Genomic DNA, 18,624 nt, shown 5'->3' with positions numbered 1-18,624 from the left:
AAAAACTGATCAAAAAATCATCACCCAGTGAATTAGTCTTTCCTTTTCCCTTAATTTTTTTTTCTGATAGACCTAATCTACACATTTGTTGGTCTTATAGTGTTTTATAATTACTTATATTAGATATACCATGACCTGGATGAATGAAAATATTCATAGTCATATTTGTTGGTCTTGTTTTATATTTGCAGGAGGTTACTGATCCAGAAAAGGGTTTTGTAGAAGATGACAAGGTGACTTTCGAAGTATATGTGCAAGCTGATGCTCCTCATGGAGTATCGTAAGTATTCACAGTTATTAATAGTTACTGTTTACTACATTTGTAAAGCCACCCTGTATGTATTGACATTTCTTTTTTTTTGTAAAGGTGGGATTCGAAGAAGCACACTGGCTATGTTGGATTGAAGAATCAAGGAGCAACTTGTTACATGAATAGTTTATTGCAAACATTATTTTTTACAAACCAACTTCGAAAGGTATTTTTTTTTAAATTTCCTTTCCTGATCTTATTTTAATATTATAGTTATTTTGCTGTCTGTTTAGTTTCTGGTTTGCATATTCTTTATTGATTTATACTTTTAGGGGGTCTCCAGCCAATAAGTCTGTTTTGCATATTGAAAGAAAGTATAACTTTCAAATATTAAATCATTGAAAATGAACGGCTTTAAATGTATTTTAAAAAGTTTCTGCCACTGAAAACAGTACAGATATTGGACCTGTTATCCGGAATGCTCTGGACCTGGGGTTTTCCGGATAACAGATCATAATTTTCTGGATAACTGATTCCACAGATACCGGTATCTGTCTTGCTGTTTATATTTTATGCACTGCTGGCTCTGACTACCAAAACAAGGTAAAAGGATTAACAAACCTAGAGAAACAAATTAACAGACCTAGAGAAAAAGTGACTTCTGCTACATTGTTTCAATCATTGGAGCCGGAGAACAGAAAGGGCTAAACAAATATGTTTTGCATTCAATTGCTTCTTTAAAATAATGTACATAGGACAATTGTTTTTAATTTAAGTATTTTTTTCAAAAAGCTGTTTTTGGCTGGTGATTAAACATTGTTACACTGGAAATATACTAGATGAGATAACCTAAAATTCAGGAACATCCTGAATAAAATGTCAACATAAGCTTATGCTAATGTCAATGGCAATCTTTACCATATGGCAGTTATTTTAACCCTTTTGTTGTTTGATATTTTTCCTCTAAGATGCTTTAGCTTTCATTTAGGAGCCTAAAGGATCTTAAGAAATGTAGTGCAGTTTGTATTGCAAGGCAGATATATTCTATATGCTTTTAGATTGCAACCGATTATTTCAAGACCTAAACATGCATGTATGGTGTATGTGGATACAGGTTTTGGACCTGTTATCCACAATGCTCCGAACCTGGGATTTTCCAGATAACAGATCTTTCTGAAATGTGGATCTCCACACCTTTAACCTAAAATAATATTTAAACATTAAATACACCCAATTGGCTGTTTTTGCTTCCAATGAGGATTAATTATATCTTCGTTGGGATCAAGCACAAGGTACTGTGTTATTATTATAGAGACAAAGGATAGGAAATAATTTTAAAAATTTGAATAAAATGTAGTCTATGGGAGACAGCCTTTCCATAATTCCGAGCTTTCTGGATAAAGGATCCCATGCCTGTACAAAAAGAGCTGTTGGTAATCTGGTGCATGCAAAGCCCCTTTCATTTAAAAAAGACCGACATGGGGGTAATTAAATTAATTAAAAACTAAATATTTTTTTGTTTTGTTTACAACAGGCTGTGTATATGATGCCCACTGAAGGTGATGACTCCTCCAAAAGTGTCCCTTTAGCATTACAACGAGTATTTTATGAATTACAACACAGTGACAAGCCTGTAGGAACTAAAAAATTAACGAAATCTTTTGGGTATGTTGTTATCCTTATAAATTAATTTAACTTTTATAAACTTTAAATGTATTATGGTTAAGGTTCTTCTTTTCTGAAACTTTTCTGGTAAGTTGCCTACACTGGAAATAATTGCTCACCAACTCTTGACAAGATGGCTTTGTATGCGTAATCATGTTGTAATTTTGTTGTTAGTTAGACACGAAAGGCTTGTAACCTTTCTTTCTTTTGTTTTCGTTCAGAACAACCAAATGATTATGGTCTGATTACTTTAATTATGTAATAGATGGACCTATTTATAAGCTTTCCAGTGGTTTTCGTTTTTTTTTTTTTTTTAATTAGTAGCATTCCTATACTGGCTTTACAGCATGCAACCGAAAATTCTGCCACTGACCCTGGCAACTAAAAAAAGATTTGACACCATTGATTTAATTTTATTGCTATAATTTTCCTCTTCAGACCCTATATTGTTAATCTTCAATTTAGATTAACTCATAGGAAGCAGTTAAGTTTAAATTACATAGTAAGTTAGGTTAAAAAAACACACGTCCATCAAGTTCAACCCTTGAACTTTATTTTAACCTGCCTAACTGCTAATTTATCAAGAGGAAGGCAAAAAGCCCAATCTGAAGCCTCTCCAATTTGACTCAGAGGGGGAAGAAAATTCCTTCCTGGCTCCAAAATGGAGTCCCTGGATCAACTTGTACTATGAGCTATCTTCCATAACTCTGTATTTCCTCACTTGCTAAAAAGCCATCCAACCCCTTCTTAAAGCTATCTAATGTATCAACCTGTACAACTGATTCAGGGAGAGAATTCCACATCTTCACAGTTCTCACTGTAAAAAATCCCTTCCGCATATTTAGGCGGAATCTCTTTTCTTCTAATCAAAATGAGTGACCTTGTGTTAGTTGGAAAGACCTACTGGTAATTAAAGCATTAGAGAGATAATTATATGATCCCCTTATATATAGTTATCATCACCCCTTATGCGCCTCTTCTCCAGCGTGAACATCCCCAATATGGCCAGTCTTTCCTCATAGATTTTTCCATACCTTTAACCAGCTTAGTTGCCCTTCTCTGTACCCTCCCTAATACAATAATGTCCTGTTTGAATGATGGAGACCAAAACTGTACGGCATATTCTAGATGGGGCCTTACAAGTGCTCTATAAAGTAGAAAAATGACATTACTTACAATACCCCCTTAAGTCATTAATAAACAAGTTAAATAAAAGTGGACCCAATACCGAGCCCTAAGGGACCCCACTAAGAACCTTGCTCCAAGCGGAGAATGTACCATTAACAACCACCCTCTGTACCCTATCCTGTAGCCAGTTTCCTATCCACGTGCAAAGGACTTCATTAAGACTCAGACCATAGTTTAGAAAGCAGTTGTTTGTGAGGCACGGTATCAAGCATTTTGGCAAAATCCAAATAGATCACTGAAAATCCAAATAGATCTACTGCCCCCCCCCCACTGTCCAGCATCGTACTTACCTAATCATAAAAAGCAATCAAATTTGTCTGACATGACCTATCCTTCATAAAGCCATGCTGAGCCTTCAGATAATTTGCCCACCACAGATGTCAAATTTACTGGCCTATAATTGCCAGGCTGAGATCTTAATCCCTTTTTAAATATTGGAATGACATCAGCTTTTCTCCAATCCATAGGTACCATACCAGATGAAAGCGAATCTGAAAAATGCAGAAATACGGGCCGGTCTAAAAGTGAACTAAGCTCTCTTAGAGCCCTGGAGCCTTGTTTACATACATTTTTATTAAAACTTTATCAACCATATCAGCCACTGACTAGATTGAGCTGAGCCATCAGTGCAGCTATGATGTGAGCCCGGGAACTTAGACTCCTCTATTGTAAACACTGAAGAAAAGAACTGATTTAACACATTTGCCTTTTCTGTATCTGTTACAACCATACTGGTACCATTATTTAATGGAGCAAAACTCTCAACCCGCATCTTTTTACTATTAATATACTTAAAAGCACTTTTTGGGGTTAGACTTAATGCACTCTTAATTTCTTTTCTTTGCGTTCTGGATTGCTTCTTTACAACATTTATTATAGTATTTATATTCGTCAAATGCAGCTTCTGTCCCAACAGACTTGTAGTTTTTTGTTTTTTTTTTTTAAATTTTTATTTTTATTGAGTTTTAAGAAAGTAAGAAAAAATACAGAAAGGAAAGAAAAAACACAGTTCCATACAGGACTGCATATTCAGAACAGTAAGGCATTATGTAAGCACAATCCAGCTGGTAATGTCTTTCAAAAATCGAATAAACAATTTACATTCAAAGTTTCCAACAAAAAGCTTTGTCTCGATAATATTTAGATACATGCATGAGAAATCAAAATAAGAGCTATCGCCAGCAGAGGGATTGGTAACAAATTCACCTGTAAAATGTCCGCAGTCAGCGCCATGGCAGTCAAACAGTTGGGGAGCTGTTATAGATAAGAGCAACTGGGGATGTAGGGGGGGGGGACAGACACAGCAATAGCGTGAGCTACCAGCAGAAGTGGCAAGTAGAACTGGCTAATGAGCACTCGGGAACATATCAACTTGTCTCACATAGTAACCATTAAGTCGCACATTTCAAAAAACAGAGGTCAACAACATCTGCAGGCAAATATACATTCAGAATATATATGAAGAATACAATTACAGTCACTGACTTGGTTTGGCAAGAGCACTCCCATTACTCATGAGAGCAATGGAGTCCAGATATTGTATCCATAGGCGCCAGGTGGACCAATGTTTAAGAATATCAGCATGAGAGTCAGCATGGGTCTCCTCAAATTTGTGAATCTCTTCCATTTCTTGGATCCATTCAGCTCGTGTTGGGGAAACAGTACTTTGCCATTTGCGAGGAATTAATATTTTGGCAGCGTTCAATGCAAACTGCATCAGGGACTTTTTATAAGAGTGCACAGAGTCCGTATTGAAGTGCAAGAGTACCGTAGCTGGGTCATTGGGTATATCTAACTGCAGCTGAGTGTTGCATACGTCTAAGATTTGAGCCCAAAATGACCTGATGTTAGGGCAGGCCCAAAAAATGTGTAGCATGGTGCCAGGATGTTGTAAACATCTCCGTTTGTCGGTGGAGGTGGGAAACATTTTATGGAGTCTCGTGGGAGTATTGTACCAACGGGAGAGGATTTTATAGTTGTTTTCTAGTGTCTTACAGCTTCTAGGACCCGAGAAAGTTTTAGCTACAATATCCTCCCATTCCTGGTCAGTAAAAGTCACCTGTAGTTCAGCTTCCCAACTCTTGAAGCGTGTAATAGGGGAAGATCTGGCGGTGGTTTGTTGCAGAAGTATCTGATATAAGGAAGTGATATTCCTGAGAGGTGGGGAGCCACGAGTACATAATTTCTCAAATTCCGTATATAGCGGAGCTACGGTCGGACGAGACAAGGTGGCTCTAATAAAACTGGTAAGTTGGTGATATTTAAAATGTTCCGATCCCGGTAAATTGAATGTAGTTTGTAGCAGCTCCCACGAAGGGATAACTCCAATAGGACAGATATGGTAAATTTGATTCACCTCTTTGCCCTGCCACTTGGCAAAGTAATCTGCCCGTAGTCCCGGAGGGAAATCGTTATTAGATGTCAGAGGGGTGAGGAGGGAATGCAATGTAGTTAGATTTTCTGTCGTCTTTAAAGAGTCCCACAAGTAAAGGCAATATTGTATAAGAGGAGAATCCCTTGCAGATATCGGGCGAAGTCTCGGAGAAAGCCAAGGAATGGACTTGAGAGGACATGGCACTGAAGACTGTTCCAATTGTATCCAAGATTTAGAGTTCGCGTTATAAGTCCAATCTAATAATCGCACGAGTACACTCGCTTGATGGTATAATTTAAAGTCTGGCAAACCAACACCACCCGCGGTCCGACGGTGCCGGAGTATTTCCTGCTTGATGCGCGGCTGTTTCCCATTCCACACAAATTTGGATATAATGGTATGGAGCGTGAGGAAAAAGTCCTTAGGAGGACGTAATGGAAGCATTTGAAAAATGTATAAAAGTCTCGGGAGAATATTCATTTTGAGGGAATTCACTCTGCCAAACCAAGACAGCAGCCTATTTGACCAAGCTATACAGTCCTTATTAATTGCCTGCAAAGTAGAGGAATAGTTAATGCGAACCCAATCATCCACATTAGGTGACAAAGTTATACCTAGATATACCAGCTTTTCTCTAGCCCATTTAAAAGGAAATTTACTCTTTAGAGCAGTGACAGTGTCGTCTGAAATGCTAATATTCAAGGCAATAGATTTCTCAAAATTTATTTTAAAATCGCTCAGTTGGCTGTATATTCTGATTTCCTCCAGTAAATTAGGCAAAGTAACCGTCGGTTGGGAAAGAGTAAATAGTAAATCATCAGCGTATGCACAAATCTTATATGATATATTATTTACCAGCAGACCTTTAATGTTGACATTATTCCATATCATAGATAATAAGGGTTCCAGTGTTAAGACAAAGAGAAGGGGCGAAAGTGGGCACCCTTGTCTCGTACCATTGCGAAGTGCAATAGGGTTAGAGAGAGTATTATTAATTTTAAGTTTGGCCGTTGGATTAAAATATAAAGATCCGATCAAAGCTAGCATGTGTGGGCCCATTCCAATGTATCGCAAACAACGAAACATGAAATCCCATCTTACCCTATCGAAGGCTTTCTCCGCGTCGGTCGACAGGAGACAAATCAGGACATTTTTCCGTCTTGCTATAGTTACAAGGGAGATAAGTTTGTTTAAATTGTCTCTAGTCTCCCGACCGGGGAGAAAGTTTGATAAAGAGCCAGGATGTGGCTTGAAACGTAACTGTGTCTCTGGTCGTAGCCAAGTTACAATAAAGGCTTTTTACCCATGATACGGTGCTGTCCATTTCTGAAATCCCGACCGGGGAGAAAGCCTGCTTGATCTAATCTGTGAAAATCCGGGTTTGATACGAAGCGCCAAAATTTTTGCCAGAATTTTCATATTGTTTATGAGAGATATAGGCCTATAACTAGCGGGAGAAGCAGGGTCTTTATCTTTTTTGAGTATTAGGCTAATATGGGCCTCTAGGGAAGAAGGTGACCAATGATGTTGATGTTGAATTGCATTGTAAGCTCTATGAAGGGCCGTGATCAGATGAGGTTGCAAAAGTTTAAAAAAGAGCCCAGAGAATCCATCTGGGCAGACTTGTAGTTTTTAAATGCCTTTCTCTTCTTTCCTATTAACTTCTTTACTGCTATATTAAGCCACATAGGATGATTCTTAGAGCTTCTACATTTACTCCTTAAGGGAATAAATTGAGAACAGTAATGGTTTAATATTTTAAATGACAACCATTTATGTTCTGTGTTTTTAGCTGAAAACATAATGCCTCAATCAATGCTCTGAAGGGCAGCCCTCAAGGCACTAAAATTAGCTTTTCTGAAATTCAGTTTTTGTTGCCCCAGTGCATATTTGTTTTTTTGTACCAGACATTATTTGATAAAACATTATGGTCACTATTACCCAGGGGTTCAATGACTTGCATATTTGCTATAAGTTCTAGATCATTTGAGATCACTAGATCCAGAATAGCATTTTTTTTTTGCAGATTGTCTCAGAATGTCACTCTCTATGTCATACTAAAAGTTAATTCAACTTTGAACAATCCCTTTAACTATTGTTATGCTACTACCTTTGTATTCGACCAAAGCCTACTGTAGCCACAAAAACACACAGCAGCTCTATAACAAAGAGTAGGGATCCCCCCCGAAGGCCTACATAATAACTTAATTTTAATCAGTTTATTTTAAATATTGTGTTGCTATCCAAAACCACAGCAGTATTATGTTTTCTGTAGTAACTAAAAACCAGATTCAAACTTAAAATTGCTTCTTTGTCAGAAAGATGAATACTTTTGCTATTTTCAGGTGGGAGACGCTAGACAGCTTTATGCAGCACGATGTCCAAGAATTATGTAGAGTGGTAAGTAACCAAAATGGCTTTATTATTTCCTTGGTCACACTGGGAATAAACCTAGTGGTATTTGAGGTTAAAGGTTCAACCCTCCCCTTTAGAGCCAATATTTGGTCATGTCCCCACACAAACATGAAAAATTCAGCCAAGGTTCAAAAATTTTTATAAAAAGGGCTTTTTGGTTTGTGCAAGAAACAAGAAAAACATTTTTCTTTGCAAGCCCTGTTCATCAAACAAATTTGGAATTAGAGGCTATACTACTTTAATGACTTGGACTGAAATGTCCACAGGCAGTTGCACAATTTTGTTCAATAACTGAAATGTTTTTGTTTTTGCAGTTACTGGATAATGTTGAAAACAAAATGAAAGGCACGTGTGTCGAGGGAACCATACCCAAGTTATTTAGAGGAAAGATGGTGGTACGTATATATGTGTATAAATAAATATATATATATATCTATATCTATATATATTTATTTTTGCGTTATCAATTTATAGTTCTATGTGCTGAATTGTTTTTGTGCTCTTCAGTCTTATATACAGTGCAAGCATGTTGACTATCGGTCTGAACGCATAGAAGATTATTATGATATCCAGCTAAGTATAAAGGGAAAGAAAAACAGTAAGTAATATTTTCTTTTTCTGGTATATCATGAACTATCTATCATTGTTTTTATACGTTACGTTTAAAGCTTGTCAGATTTGATTTAGTACCGACAAATGTAACTTTATGCACCTGGGATTTAAAAATATGAAAGCCACTTGTGCCCATAATGGGAAAATAGCAAATCCTTGATGGGAACCTGGGGATAATGAGTTTAGCTGTAGCAAGCAATGTCTGTCAGCAGCAGGAAGGAACAACAAGGTTTTGAGCTATTTTAAAAGGGTGCATATAAGGTAAAGTCTGCCCATTTGCAAAGAGTTGGATGCCTTTTCGAAAAATACAGGATTACTGAACTAAACTCAATAAACTGAAATAAATAAACTTGGAAAAAGATCATCCATCGACTGGTCTGATTGAGATCTTTGAGTCAAGAACGATCTCAAATCAAAGTCAAATTGGAGAGGCTTCATATAGGGTTTTTGCTTCTTTCTGGATCAAATCGCAGGCTTATTTCGATTACCCAAAAAGGTTCAACTCAATGGATATTTTTTTTTATTTTTAAATCCTAAATTACAATGTTGTGCTTTCTGAAACACAGCTGAAGTTTCAAGAATGTCAACTAAGTGAGCATGTGTTTGTTTTGAGTATTTTTGACTGTTACTGGCTCTTTAAAAGCGCAATTCTGCTCTCTCTTAGGAAACAAATAAGTCTGCCTAAATTAAGCACAAGTAAAGGATAGTTTTGTGTTGCAATACAAACAGCTGTTGTTGGGATCAGTGTCTGTTGGTGCTGGCAGAACCTTCCTTTTTTAAGCAAGTCACGGTTCAACAGATCATCTCTGCTTTATGGACCATATTTATAAAGGTGGTAAAAAAGCAGCTAATTTATACACTTTTTAAGCAGCGTACAAACAAGTTTTTAGTAGAATTGCTTGAACATTTCTTTGCAAAATTGCAATGTTTTGTTCCCTTTGACTTTGGTAGATAATTCTCATACAAACATGTTGTAAGGATTGCCTTTGAAATGCACAACTAGGCTGCAGATAGAGCTTCAAGCTATTTCTAGCATAGTTCTTTCACACAATATATTTAAAGCTTGTCATTCATTTTCATTTTTAGTATTTGAGTCCTTCATTGACTATGTAGCAGTGGAGCAGCTTGATGGTGATAACAAATATGATGCAGGAGAACATGGTCTACAGGTACATTTCTTTTTTCTAAACTGTATATTTCACCCTCCTTTGCTAACTTTAATGTAGCTTTCAGGCATTTTCACTGAAAAGTCAAGCTGCTTTTGCACTTGGCAGCTGAGGCTGATGAAGTTGCAGTTGAAAACTTCATCAGCCTCAGTTTAAAGTTCTTAAAGGAGAAGTAAACCCTTTTGCAAAAAACACCGTACCCCCCACCCCAAGTAGACTCCCCTCCCTCCTTCCCCAGGCTAACTCCTTCCACGCATCCATCTTCCGGGGTCCTCTGTAAGATGACTGGGAGATCGATATTTCTGCGCAATGGCATTTGGCAATGGCATTTGAAAATCTCCCACTCAGCTTACAGAGGACGTGGAAGATGGATGCGTGGAACTCGGCTGGAAGAATCTGCGCCGAAGGGAAGTATGGAGTATGGGGCATTTCCCGGGGGGGGGGGGGTAGTTAGCCTGGGGGAAGGAGGGTGGGGGTCTACCTGGGGTGGGGGGGTACAGGGTTTTTTTTTTTTGCAAAAGGGTTTCCTTCTCCTTTAAAGGGGTTGTTCAGCTTTGAATTAACTTTTTAGTATGATGTAGAGTGATGTTTTGAGACTATGTGCATTGCATTGTTTTTATTTGTGGTTTTTGGTTATTTAGCTTTTTATTCAGACACACTCCAGTTTCAGAAATCCAGTTGCTAGGCCCAAATTACCCTACCAACCATGCACTGATTTGAGTAAGCTACTGGAATATAAATAGGAGAGGGCCTGAACAGAACTATAAGTAAAAAAAAAAAAAAAGAGCAATAAAAATAAATATGTAGCCTTAAAGCAGCTTTGTTTTTAGATGGAGTCTGTGACCCCTGTTTGAAAGCTGAAAAGTCAGGAAAAAAAGGCAAAAAATAAATAAATAATGAAGACCAATTAAAAGTTGCTTAGAATTGGTCATTCTATAACATACTAAAAGTAAACTTAAAGGTGAACCACCCCTTTAAAGGGATACTGTCATGGGAAAAACATTTTTTTTTCAAAATGAATCAGTTAATAGTGCTGCTCCAGCAGAATTCTGCACTGTAATCCATTTCTCAAAAGAGCTATCAGATTTTTTTATATTCAATTTTGAAATGTGACATGGGGCTAGAAATTTTGTCAATTTCCCAGCTGCCCCTGGTCATGTGACTTGTGCCTGCATGTTAGGAGAGAAATGCTTTCTGGCAGGCTGCTGTTTTTACTTCTCAATGTAACTGAATGTGTCTCAGTGGGACATGGGTTTTTACTATTGAGTGTTGTTCTTAGATCTACCGGGCAGCTGTTATCTTGTGTTAGGGAGCTGTTATCTGGTTACCTTCCCATTGTTCTTTTGTTTGGCTCCTGGGGGAGAAAAGGGAGGGGGGGATATCACTCCAACTTTCAATGCAGCAGTAAAGAGGGATTGAAGTTTATCAGAGCACAAGTCACATGACTTGGGGCAGCTGGGAAATTGACAAAATGTCTAGCCCCATGTCAGATTTCAAAATTGAATATAAAAAAATCTGTTTGCTCTTTTGAGAAATGGATTTCAGTGCAGAATTCTGCTGGAGCAACACTATTAACTGATTCATTTTGAAAAAATTTTTTTTTCCCATGACAGTACCCCTTTAAACTAACTCATGCCTCCCTGCCACCCGAGGGGGGGGAGGAGTCCCAGTAGGCTAGCATACTGTTTATATCTGTCCTTCATCCTTTTACCTCACAGACAGAGATGGGGATATTGCTGTCCCCTCCAGAAGAATGAATGAGGCAACTAACATGGTGGGGGCCTTAATGAACAGAAGTGAAAAGTCTAAAGACATACTATAAATGACCTTTGCCTGGGCTATATTATATAGTTAACCATGCATAGAATGACTATTGTTGCTATACTGTGTATCTGATAATGTTGTACCTGACATTTACTCATTTTATGTAATTTCACTTTTGCACTTCCCCAGCTGATCTTTAGGGTATATAGATCTTGCATTGCTGTCAGATTTTAATCTTGGAGCTCTATTCACGATGGTTGTTCTTATTTTTACCTTGGTAGGAGGCCGAAAAAGGGGTGAAGTTTCTAACGTTCCCACCTGTATTGCATCTTCAACTCATGAGGTTTATGTATGACCCTCAAACAGACCAAAATATTAAGATCAATGACAGGTAATGATGTGCTATGTTACCCCTTTTTAATGAAATTAGTGTTAACCATGTCTGATAGGGTGCAGAAAAAACATTATTATTATTTATTTATATGCTGACGCTATATAAATAAATAATAATAATAATTCTAGACATCCAATATGCATTAATATGTGGGAAAAGCAGGAACCACCAGTAGTTTTGGAAATGCAGCTATATCAAATAGGTTTAAAAAGGAGTTATGGAAATTTATCAGAAACGGATTATCAATCCCCCTCCTCTTTATTAAATATTTTTGAATTGGGGGTAATCGGTGCTTTGCAACAAATCTCCAGTGCATGAATATAGTGTTCCTATTTACTTTATTGCAGTTTGCACTTTTATTTCTTTGTACTTCTAATTACAATAGTGTTAACAGTATGCATTCCCATTCTGTAAAATATCACAAAATTAAGTCTATTACTTTTAATTGCCAACTCGTTTATCCAGACTAATATGAAAATGGGCCCTCATAAAGAAGAATCACAGATGTACGATTTCAGACCATTCTTAGTACACAGGACTTGGATATAGTTTTATTAAACAATAACTGCTTACCCCATATATATTTTTTGTCCGTAATTAACATTTTTAAGAACTTAAGAGATTCTCTGCTTTTATGTACTGAAACCATTGCATTGTAAGCAGATAATATGATAGTAAAACTTCTGAAGCAGACATGATTTTCCCCCTCCATATATTTTATTTTACTGTAAACATTTTATTAGAAGTAAGTTTTTTTGGCTTCCACATGTAGCTGTGAGATTTTATACAATAAAGTTTACTATAAAAAGTTGTGTGACCAAAGTTTCTGAATCTTCCCCTTTTGTTATCCGACCCGACAATCCTCATTTCTCCTAGAGTAAAAAGCAGGAATCCAAATTTTAAACGGTCAGCGCTAATGAAAGTTCAGGAGAAAAAATATGACGAAAGAGGGAATATATATATATATATATATATTTTTTTTAGTGTAGTGTTTACTGATAGAGTTGCAGTTCCACAACCAACATAATGCCTTTGGTGCAGTTACCCTTTATGGTTCACCACGTGTGGCTATTAGATGGGTACTTACAGACGTTTAGTCTAACATATGCACATCAAGAATTGCAGAAAATGAAGCTATAGAATATTCTCTCTAGCTGGAGGAGATTAAAAGGCGCAAATATAGTGTAAAATCCTTTTTATTTTGTAACATTGAAACCAATTGGTTACTCTTACATTTCACATAAATGTGTCATGAAATTCAGACATCGCCTTAATATAAGGAAAATGTGAACTCCAGTTTTGGTTACTTTCCCATTTTTTTCTTTTTTTTCTGTTCCGTTAACAGATTTGAATTTCCAGAACAGTTACCACTGGATGAATTTCTCCAAAAGCCAGATAGCAAGGATCCTGCTAACTACATTTTGCATGCAGTCTTGGTGCACAGTGGAGACAACCATGGAGGGCACTATGTTGTTTATTTAAATCCTAAAGGAGAAGGCAAAGTATGTTTTTGTTTACTTTGAAGTGTTTACTTGAATGCGGGGTAGTTTGACTTGCTATCAAAAACTTGTCATTTTTTTTTTTTTAAATTGTCATTTTAGTCTTAACCAAGGGACCCTGGAAATTAGTCAAGATTTGGTAACACTGAACAAGAAATTTGATAAAATGTTTCTTAAAGTGTTACATGGTTAGCTTAATTGTTTCCCAGAAGCCCCCCTTCCTGAACAGCACTACTGTAGACCTAAACGTCCCTGTTTGTTTTACTATATTGTAAAAAGCAGACTAGCGCAGTGGGGTCAGTGTGCTCCATGTCATGCTGCTTCTGGTCTTCTCTGCGATCTACGAAGAGGCCCTCTTCAGACATAGTTTTTACTGCACAAACTCCGTGCTAGTGATCACAGAGAAGAAAACCTACTAACCCTGCTTTGCAGTACTACTTTGCTCATTACGAGCTGGTAGTCCTACTTGGAAGTTTAGGGGTTTTCCAGTAGTACTGTTCAGGAGTTAGGGAAGTTGGGCTCTGAAGAAGACCAATCTCCTTAAAGGGGAACTATCACGAAAATTAAAATTTAATATAAGCTTTAGCATACTGATGTAAGAAACTTTGTAAATACAATCAATTAAAAATTCTGCATCATTACTGAAATAATCAAGTTTATGTTTACTACCCCTCTCTCAGCATCTGTTTCTCTTCATTCTGTCTTCATTTAGCAGTTGGGTGTCAGATATTCATTTACAATTTGGTCCAATATATCTTATAGGGGAGCTTCCTTTTCTAGCAGATTAGTGATGTGCACGTCGGGTAAAATCCGCCCCGCACCTCCCTCAGCCCGCCCGCACCCGACTTCCGGGTTCCTTTTATAGACCCGCGCCCACCGATGATGTCACAAAAGGGGCGGGGCGAGCAAGTGCACTTCTTCTATAAAAAAGTTAGTCGGAAGCTGGCAGGCGTGGAGAACTGGAAGAAGAGCCACCCGCAAATGGGGGTGCGAGGTTGGCCCAAACCCTACCCGTGGGTATCGGACCAGCCTGCACATCATTATAGCAGATGTATAAGAGCTCACTAAAATAACTGATTCCAGTAAAAACTTTATTAAAACTTTATTATTTAAGAAACCGTACAGAATTTTTAATTGATTGTATTTATAAGGTTTTTTATTTCAGTATGCTGAAGCTCATTTAAAATGTTCATTTTCGCGATTGTTCCCCTTTAAAAGAGAAACTCTTCCAGTTATAAAAGTGCACCCACACTGTAGATGTTTACTACATCTGCTTCAGAAATATGTTTGTGTTTTTGAGATATTAAATGTTCTATTGGTCTGCTGCATCAACTGAACGTTTTTCCCTGCAGCAAAAAAACTAAACCATGTTGCAGAGGTGTTTTAAATTGCAGTCAGTTGTTTGGCATTTAGGCTGATGCCAAACAGAATTCTGGAGCTTTCCCAATTTATTTTTACGCAGATTTCTTAAATATACAATAGTGAATTTATATTATTGCAGTTTGTTTTCTTCAGCTTAGTTTCTGTAGTCTCGTTATACCCTCATATTTTCCCAAAGGAAACATCTGAATGATTATATGGAAATCCATATGCTTAGATAAATCTATGGTAACTCTTTATAGTTGTGAGAAAATCCAGGGAGTTTTCCCTGTGTGTTTAATTTTGGGGGGGTTTTTTTGTTTGTGTTTTTTACCCCCATCCATGGATGTTATGATATTAATTGCTAATCAACATCCTTTGCCTCTTTTTGTAATGAAATTATTTATAAATACATTAGGAGCCCTACAAGCAGTCTCGATTACTGTGCTTTAGTGCATTTTCAATAGACATTTATAGGGTTTAAGGCAGAACAGCAATAGGTAAAGAATGAACATTTACTTTCATCTCTTAAAGGACAGCTATACCCCTGAACATTGCAGCTCTCTAAAAATACGACACGGTCTATATGTAAACATCTGATTCATATAAGCAAAGCCTTTTCATGAGAAATATGTTTCTAATAGAAAATGCCATTGTATAATCCCATATTGAAACACTGTCCCTCTAGCTCAGTGATCCCCAACCAGTAGCTCGTGAGCAAAATGTTGCTCTTTGACCCCTTGGAGGTAGCTCCCAGTGGCCTCCAAGTAGGTGCTTATTTTTAAATTCCAGACCTAAAGGCAAGCTGTAGTTGCATAAAAAAAAGTGTACTGCCAACAGAGCCTCCTGATGACTGCAGTTCCACATAAGGGCTACCAATACCCAAACACAGCTCTCATTTTGGAAGCCCCAAGATCTTTTTGCATGCCTGTGTTGCTCTCCAACACTATTTTATACTTGAGTGTGGCTCATGGGTAAAAAAAAAAGTTGGGGACCCCTGCTCTAGCTTGTATGAGGCTTCAGTCTGTAAACCAATTTCACAAGGAGTAGTGACTATTTCTTTAAAGCTATAAGTGAAGTTCTAATGATAGATGTGAAACCATCAGGTAAGTGATAGTGGTGAGCTGGAGCCATGTCCTGCAGAAATTCTAATATTGTTTTTTTTCTGAAATAGATAACTGCTGGAAGCATTAACAGTGACGTATGTTATCAGGATGATGAAGACAATGGGAAGGTAGTTTATGGATTAAAGGACCAGTAACACCATAAAGTGAAATGATTTCATGTATATGTAAAGGTTATTTCTGTTTGTCTAGCACCTGCAAATTAATTGTGTAGACATAAATTACATTTTATACCTGTTCATCTCCACGTAATGGTTCTATATACTCCCCTTGGTCCACCTGAGTTTAATGAATACGAATTGTCTATTCTTAAAATATATATCTGGTTTTTGTTTCATGCAATGAACAGAGCAAAGAAAGTTTCTCATTTTGCAACTCTTTGGTTCTTCTTTGCAACTGTGGCATATTTGAAGTCTGCAACTATGCTGAAACTTTAGTGGCAACACCTATAGCTACATAATTTATCTATAAACTATATGGAAGTTTTTGAGCACATCGTGTTTACCAGTGCATGATGATAGTACATTATACCAAAGGCCATACAAACCCCTTTTTGGTGTTACTTGCCCTTTTAAATACTGGTACCATACTCTTGTCTTGGTAGCTTTTTATGAAAAATATATTATCCAGCAGCTGGCATTTGCTTTGCTTCCATAGTGGGTGAATACCAAATGCACTTTTACAGATGTGAATTGTGCTGAGTAGTCCATTTATTGTGGTTTCAGAGATCTCACTTTTTCTATAAGCTTATTATTAGACTTTTTTGGGTTACACATTCCTGCCCTCATTTCTTGGTACAGCTCCATCCTTCTGCAGCCAACCCATTGGTACTGCTTTTTTTTTTTTTTTTTTACTAGTACAGGTATGGGATCCATTATCCGGAAAGCCGTTATCCAAAAAGCTCAGAATTATGGAAAGGCCATTTCCTATAGACTCCATTATAATAAAATAATCCAAATTTTTTAAAAAAAGATTTAATTTTTCTCTGTAATAAAACAAAACCTTGTACAAGATATAATTGAATAAACTGGCTTTGCTTCCAATATAAATTAAATTATTTAATGTTTACATGATTTTCTAGTTGACTTAAGGTATGAAAATCCAAATTACTGAAAGAGCGGTCATCTAGAATGGCCAGGTTCCGAGCATTCTGGATAACAGGTCCCATACCTGTACTGGAACTTGCATTTCTAAGTGATAATCAGTCATAATCTGTTAATAAACACAAGGTTGAATATATTAGTGATGACTAACCTGCAACGAAATGTGTTTATTTTAAACTCATAGTCAAACACAGCAAATGTGATTAGTTGCTATGTTTATTATTACCATTTGCACCTGTCCCCAAAGTGTTGTTTGATAACATGGCAGTGAGTGATGAGTGCAGCAGCATGAGCCTCTCTCTAACCATTCAGAGCATTGAACGGTGTGTGCGTGTGGGCAGCAAAATGCTTGTATTTGTTTATTTTTTTTTAAGCAAGCCGCTCACTAGTTGAATTCTGTATATTTAGAGCATCTTTCTCCTGCTCAAACAGAACTGTGCGGCAACTACTTTTTAATGGAGGACAGCTCCTACAGTTGTAACTGCTGGCGGGGAGATAAAAAGGGATCTAAAACATTAACCCAGGGTGGTCCTACGAGTACTTTTGCAGTTTAAATTAAGTTTGAGAAATTATCTGTTTCAGACCATTTTATACTAATAGCAGGCTTTCAGCTTAACAGCTCTCTTTAAGGGTCAGGGCACACGCTCAGATTCGGGGAAATTAGTCGCCCGGCGACAAATCTCCTCTTCTTCGGGTCGACTAATCTCCCGACCCTAAAAGATGGCACTCCATAGTCGCCCGAAGTTTCCTAGTGAGGCGACTTCAGAAAACCAAGTCCTCAGTGTGCCATCCTGCTGGCGTTTTACAGTAGTCGGCGGGAGGCAATTCCGGGAGATTAGTCACCCCAAAGGAGGAGATTTGTTGCCGGGCGACTAATCTCCCCGAATCTGTGTGTGTGCTCTGACCCTAAAAGTCTTAGTGTCAGTCTGAGGCACATTTATCAAAGGTTGAATTTCGAATTAATGTGATTTTTTAAAAACTCCCCTAAATTCCCATAAATTCAAAATTCGACCAATCTAAATTTATTTAAAAAAAAATCGAATTTTTAAAACTCGGATGAGTTAAATTGATCTGAATACTCAAATCTAATTTGATTTCTCAGAAAAAAAAACTCAAATGTCAGGAAGGCTCCCGTCTATCTACTGTCAAATGTCAGGAAGGCTGCAAACAACTCCAAATTGATCCCTGGACCTCTCCCATTGACTTAAACAGTAATTCAGCAGGTGTTAGGTGGTTTATAGTCGAATTCAATTCCTTAAATAAATCTCGAAATTCAAATCAAATTTGTATAATTCGAATAAAGTCGAATTTGACAATTTTGACCATAAAAAAATGTGAAATTTCAATTCGACCCTTGAAAAATCTGCCCCTTACTGTCTTAATGCACTTCCTTTATAGTTTGTTAACCCTAGGGTTGCTGGCTTTCAAACAGCTGTTAAGCCAAAAGCATTATAAACTATTCTCAGAAATCACTAAAAATGGAAAATTTAATATGTAAATTGCAAAAGTGCTCAGATCAGTTTATTCTTTCAGTTTAGAACCCCCTTAAACCCGCTGCTGGCAACTGTATGACTATTCTTCTGTCCCTGACTGGTACTGCTTACATACTGTGGGCTTTATTCTAAAACCACAATATAGAAGATATTTGCTGAAACATTAACCATCTGTTTATCCACAGCTACTTATATGTATCTTTACATTTCCTAAGGTT

General features: G+C 37.2%; 1 protein-coding gene across 4 annotated transcripts in view; it reads left to right on the top strand.

The window, feature by feature from the left end:
- The window catches only part of usp7.L (ubiquitin specific peptidase 7 (herpes virus-associated) L homeolog), a 70,106-nt gene that overhangs the window by 26,973 nt on the left and 24,509 nt on the right, over positions 1–18,624 (top strand). For 2 of the 4 annotated variants that reach the window (XM_018236287.2, XM_018236288.2), the window contains exons 5-14: positions 192–280; positions 368–476; positions 1,785–1,915; positions 7,823–7,877; positions 8,207–8,287; positions 8,400–8,490; positions 9,591–9,673; positions 11,716–11,825; positions 13,174–13,330; positions 15,861–15,920. In XM_018236287.2, coding sequence (XP_018091776.1) covers positions 192–280; positions 368–476; positions 1,785–1,915; positions 7,823–7,877; positions 8,207–8,287; positions 8,400–8,490; positions 9,591–9,673; positions 11,716–11,825; positions 13,174–13,330; positions 15,861–15,920 — 966 coding nt within the window. The remainder of the gene's footprint in view (positions 1–191; positions 281–367; positions 477–1,784; positions 1,916–7,822; positions 7,878–8,206; positions 8,288–8,399; positions 8,491–9,590; positions 9,674–11,715; positions 11,826–13,173; positions 13,331–15,860; positions 15,921–18,624) is intronic. The other 2 variants (XM_018236289.2, XM_018236290.2) reach the window with 1 other exon arrangement.

This window comes from Xenopus laevis, chromosome 9_10L (genome assembly GCF_017654675.1).
Source record: "Xenopus laevis strain J_2021 chromosome 9_10L, Xenopus_laevis_v10.1, whole genome shotgun sequence".
In the NCBI taxonomy this organism is placed as follows: domain Eukaryota; kingdom Metazoa; phylum Chordata; class Amphibia; order Anura; family Pipidae; genus Xenopus; species Xenopus laevis.
The sequence above is the reverse complement of the archived record's forward strand: the minus strand, read 5'-3'. Positions and strand labels throughout refer to the sequence as shown.